At 40.5% G+C, this 5,155-nt stretch overlaps 1 protein-coding gene across 2 annotated transcripts in view; it reads right to left on the bottom strand.

Annotated features, from left to right (window-relative positions):
• Positions 1-5,155, bottom strand: part of MGST2 (microsomal glutathione S-transferase 2) — a 36,511-nt gene that overhangs the window by 18,126 nt on the left and 13,230 nt on the right. For both annotated transcript variants that reach the window (XM_012654920.1, XM_012654913.1), the window contains exon 2: positions 2,545-2,644. In XM_012654920.1, the coding sequence (XP_012510374.1) occupies positions 2,545-2,597 (53 nt within the window). In that variant the 5' untranslated portion in view covers positions 2,598-2,644. The remainder of the gene's footprint in view (positions 1-2,544; positions 2,645-5,155) is intronic.

The following is a 5,155-nucleotide window of genomic DNA, read 5'->3' as shown; positions in this document are numbered from 1 at the left end:
CTCAAAAAGAACAAAAATCTAAAATATGAAAACCTGAGGGTAAAAGAAAACTAGGGTTCAGTCCAGGAGGTCAACACGCAACTAATATATGTTTTAAGAATGAAAGAATAAAGAAAATGAAGGAGAGGAAATTTGGGGGAAAAAAACAATATTAAAAAAATATTCTAAGACAGATGGACATGAGCTTTCGGGCTGTGAAAAAGCCTTACTTGGGGTTCAGCACAATGAAGAAAAAACCTCCCGGCCAGCATAACACATCTCAGGACACTGGGATAGGGGCAGATCCTAAAGTTTTCACAGTTTCCAAACAAAATATCAGACATCAGAAAAGCACAGAACATCTCAACAATATCAATGGCAACTAGAAAATAGCGGAGCAATGTTTTCAAAATCCTGAGGGTAAGGATTTTTACCATGGAAATCTACACATAACCAAGCCATCAATCAGCAGCCAGGCCAGATGAAGGCAGATTGAGACTTGGAAAGTCTCAAAACTTTACCAATCATCCACCTCTCTCAGGAAGCTTCGGGAGGGTGTGCTCCATCAAAATAAGGAAGCACACTGATAAATAGGAAAACACGAGCTCCAGGAAAGAGGCAATCCAAACCAGGAGAGTATAAAGGAAATTTCCAGCATGGTGACAGGAAGTCCAAGGATAGCAGCTGTGCAACAGGCCTAGAAAGCACCCTCCAACCTGGAGCTGAAAATTGGGGAGCTCAAGCAGAGGTGACTCCAAGTGGAAAGAAAAGGTATTACTCGATTATTTAATGTGTTTGGATATAATGAGAGATTTTCATTTCTATAGGAGATTTGGGAATGAAACTAAGAAAACAAATAAATAAACAAAGAAACGATTATTAACCCTAGGAAAAACAAAAAAAATGCAAAAGGAGGAAATGTAATCACAATATACTGTTTGGCTCAGCTTTGAAAATTATTTGCTTAATCACAATAATATAAATATCAGTTATTGATTTACCTTAACAGGTGATATAACTGGAAGAATGAGGTAAGGAGAAGAGGAAGTGAAGGAGCATGAGAGTCTTTCTCTCATTAAAAGAAGTCAATTGATGATGTCTAATATTTGCAAATCAATAGATAGCAGTGAAAGCACAGTGTTTAGAAATGCGGAAGTAAACACCCAACGTGGTGGCCAAAAGGGACGCCAGTGGTTATCTCTGGGGATAGATGGGGGGTGAGGGGAGGTAGGGACAAGGAAGAGTTATTTGTTGTCGTAAGGCTTGTATTCCCACTTTATTTTCAGATCATGTAAATATATTCTGCTGATAAAAATAAATATTAATTTTGAGGTACAGGACATAAATGGTGCCAAACCGATACTTTCTAATTGACATACCCATAAGGATTCAAAGACAATTGAAATGGGAATGACTTCTCATCATGTGGTTCATGTTATTTAAAATCAAGTCCACACACACCTCTTAAAAGTACCCCGTGTACTACCGGTGGTATTTACCCTACACTTTCAAGCCTAGGGAATAGTCTGTAAAATCCTTCTTGGGGCAAGTGGATAATAAGAAGACCAATGTCGTCATCTCAAGGACCATGACCTGCCCAAATTGATTCAAGATGTAAAAAAAAGACTGACTAGTCCAATAATTATTAAAGAATTCGAGTCCCATAATTTAAAATTTTTCGACAAGAAAAACATCAGTCCCAGATTATTTTAAGGCAAGTTCTACACAATTCTGAAGGAACACATTCTTCTAACCTTATTAAAATTCTCTGAGGAAATAGAACAGGATGGTTCCTCCAACTCATTTGCAACTAGTACAATCGAAATGAAACAAAAACCAGACAAAAAAGGAAAGGTATTGGCCAACCTCACTCATAGACATAAGTGAAAAATCCCAAAATATAAATGAAAGAACCCCGCAATATATCAATGGTGATACATGCAATGTTTTTTAAAGCACTTATTCTTGGCGGATGAAATATAAAGGTAGCCCTAGCATCTTGCAGCAGGCAAATTCATGGTGTCTATGGTGGAACATTCTGTGTGAGTCTGAAAAAGCAAGGAGCACAAGATGATCAAAAACACTGCAAATCCATGTGACCTGACAAGCTTTCTCATTCTTACAGGTGTCTGATTTCATGAAATGGTTCATGGAGGAACCAACATAGGATAATACTGACCCACCTCTGTTTTGAAGTAGAGAGGAAGAAATAAAGATAGAAAATTCTAGCATTACTAATCTAACTTGAGGCTATTGCACTCTCATGGGGCTGAAGGGAGCCTCTTGGACCAATCTGTCTTGAGAGACATAGCAGTCGCTCCTAAGATCTCAGCCTTTTCTGCAAATACACACTGCTGAATTTGTAACAGAGGTGGGCAGAGACTCTATGCACTGGACCTTCAAGCTTCATGGACTATGAGAAAGGTCTTCGCTGTGAAGAGTGGTTTGTTATAATTGGATGTTGCAAATGAATGTAGGGTACTCTCCATACCACTTCCCCCTGGTCAGGAATTGTGAATCTGTGGCAGGCACAGATCCCTGAAGGGTAGGAGAAGCAGTACTTACTGTGCACGAAATATTCTCTCAAACTCTGGTGACCCAGTGACTGCTGGAGGCATAATTTTATATTTTAATCTTGCCTTTCCAACATGCAAAGCAAAATAACCTGCAAGTAAAGGGGAATGTTATGTTAAAGATGTGGCACATCATTAGTCATTGGTCAGATGCAAATTTCAACCACAATTAGATATCACTATGTACTTATTATAATATCTAAAATTAAAAGGACAAATCATACCAATTAATAAAGACAGGCAAGGATGTAAGAGTAACTGGAACTCTCATACACCGCTGGTGAGAATGTAAAATGGTACAACCATTTTGAAAAACAATTTGGAAGGGATTTTTAAGTTAGACATACATCAACCATATAACTCAGTCATTTCACTCATAGCTATTTACCCATGAGAAATGAAAACGTAAGTTCAAACAAGGACTTGTACACAAATGTTCACAGCAGCTTTATTTGTAATAACCCAAAATTAGGAACAACTTTGTGATGGTTAATTTTGTGTGTCAACATGGCTAGGCTGTGGTGCCCAGTCAAATATCAGCCTAGGTGTTGCTGGGATGTGATTAACATTTAAATCAGTAGACTTTGAGTAAAGCAGATTACCCTCCATGTGTGGGTGGGCCTCGTCCAATCAGTTGAAGGCCTTAAGGAGTAAAACTGAGGTCCACTGAAGAGGAAGGAATTCTGCCCCTGGGACTGCAACATCAACTCTTGCCAGAATTTCCAGCCTGCCAACCTGTCCTGCAGATTTCAGATTTACCAGCCTCCACAATCACATTGGCAATTCCTTAAAATCTGTATGTGTGTATGTGTGTGTTTTGTGTGTGTCTGTGTCTGAGTGTGTGCATTGACTCTGTTTCTCTGGGGACCCCTGACGCATATGAATGTCCATAGACAAGTGAGTAGGTAAACAAATTGTAGTATATCCATATAATGGGATGCTACTCCACAGTAAAAGAGGAAGGAAACTATTGATACACAAAATATGAATGATTCTCAAAATAATTATACTGAATAAAAGCAAGAATTAAAAAGTACTCCTGTGTAATTCATTTATATAGTATTCTCATCAATGCAAATCATCAAGCAGACCAGTAGTTGCCTGGAGATGAGAAGGAGGGCTGGGTTGGGGCACAAGAAAACTTTGGGGGGTGATGGCTCCCAGCCTGACTCAATTTCCCTGTTATAAAATGGTCTGGTTTTCTTCTCTTTCATTTGCTATCCAGAAGTTCCATGAGTTTATCAATGCTGATGCCCGGGATAGCCTTCTCTGATGATTAGTTCTGTGGACTTCTTCCACTTTCAGACCCACACTTCCTCCTCTGTCAGTTTCTGAACCTTCAGTAGTTCTTGCCTCTCTCTTTATCTCCCTCTTTTCACCCCATATCACCTTATAGGATCTATTATTTCCCTTTGGATTGTTTTTTCCAGTGTCATTTTCTTACCAGTTCTCTCCAAGACCACTCCCCTTCCTCCTATATTTTAGTACATCAATACCCATTTCCGACTCACTCATGTTTTAACAATGGCTTCCTTTTAAAATTCCACACCAAGTTTGTAGCCTCAATCTCTCTGTGTGCTAGAGTATTAGGGGCAATGTGTTTCCTACTGAAACAGGATACTACTTCCCCTCTGACAAGGAGTCAGTCAATATTGATTCTGGCTTAGCAAGGGCTCTCAAGCAGGCTGCTTCCCTTCCACTAATCCCCTTCTGCTCCAAATAAGCTGTTGTTTAGGATTTAAAATCTGTAGCTGAATATCTGAAGTGTGTAAATGCTTAGAATAGGAGTCTTTCTCATTCTAACTGCAGCCTGAGAGAGCAGAGTGAGGACAAGGACAGTGGGAGAGGAACCAACTGTTTTCAGCCCTGTGCTCCATCCTTCTAGGGCAGCATAAATCTGGAGAGGCCAGTGGCTGATGGGCCCAGCTGGAGCCAAGAAAGGGGATGTATCTGTTGAAGGAGAAATTGGGACTTGATCATTCTGGACCCTGCCGTTACCATCGCTTCTAACTTGCTTCACAGCCTTGGAGAAAACATTTGGCAAATCTTCTTTCCACCTATGATATGGAAACAAGGAAAGATGTGTGCTCCTAGATTTATAAATTAGCAGTGACACAAGAGCCTAGAGCTTCAAAATGAAGCTGTGAATAAGTAAGAGCTTTGAAAGTGTTGTCTTTCTCTGGGCTAATGGCACCGGGTAGGCATTTGTCGGTGACACTAGTATATGGGAGGAAGGAGCTTCAGCAAACAGCAGAGGTGCTTTACACCCCCGCCCATCCAACCCAGCCTCAAGAAGGAAAACTCAGCTGGGCTCAGCACCAGCCCAAAAGGTAGAAGCCCCCTTCTGTTCTCTTGGAATCACCCTCTATAAAATCAGTAAAGGGCCATAAGGTGGGAACTGTGGTAGGGGAAATGTGTATATAACCAGTCATTGTTCCCTAGCTTGCTTTCCTATAATTGCTTACTAGTCATATAGCTGGTCATAAAGATTCTCAGCTTTCTTCGCTGCTCCCACAGGTCACATCACCCTTGTGAAACCTAAGGCTAGCTTTTGAGATATCTTCCAGGCCCTGCATTCTGGTAGGAGGTCTGACCCACGCAGT

This window comes from Propithecus coquereli, unplaced genomic scaffold (genome assembly GCF_000956105.1).
Source record: "Propithecus coquereli isolate 6110/MARCELLA unplaced genomic scaffold, Pcoq_1.0 Scaffold112, whole genome shotgun sequence".
NCBI classification, from domain to species: domain Eukaryota; kingdom Metazoa; phylum Chordata; class Mammalia; order Primates; family Indriidae; genus Propithecus; species Propithecus coquereli.
The sequence above is the reverse complement of the archived record's forward strand: the minus strand, read 5'-3'. Positions and strand labels throughout refer to the sequence as shown.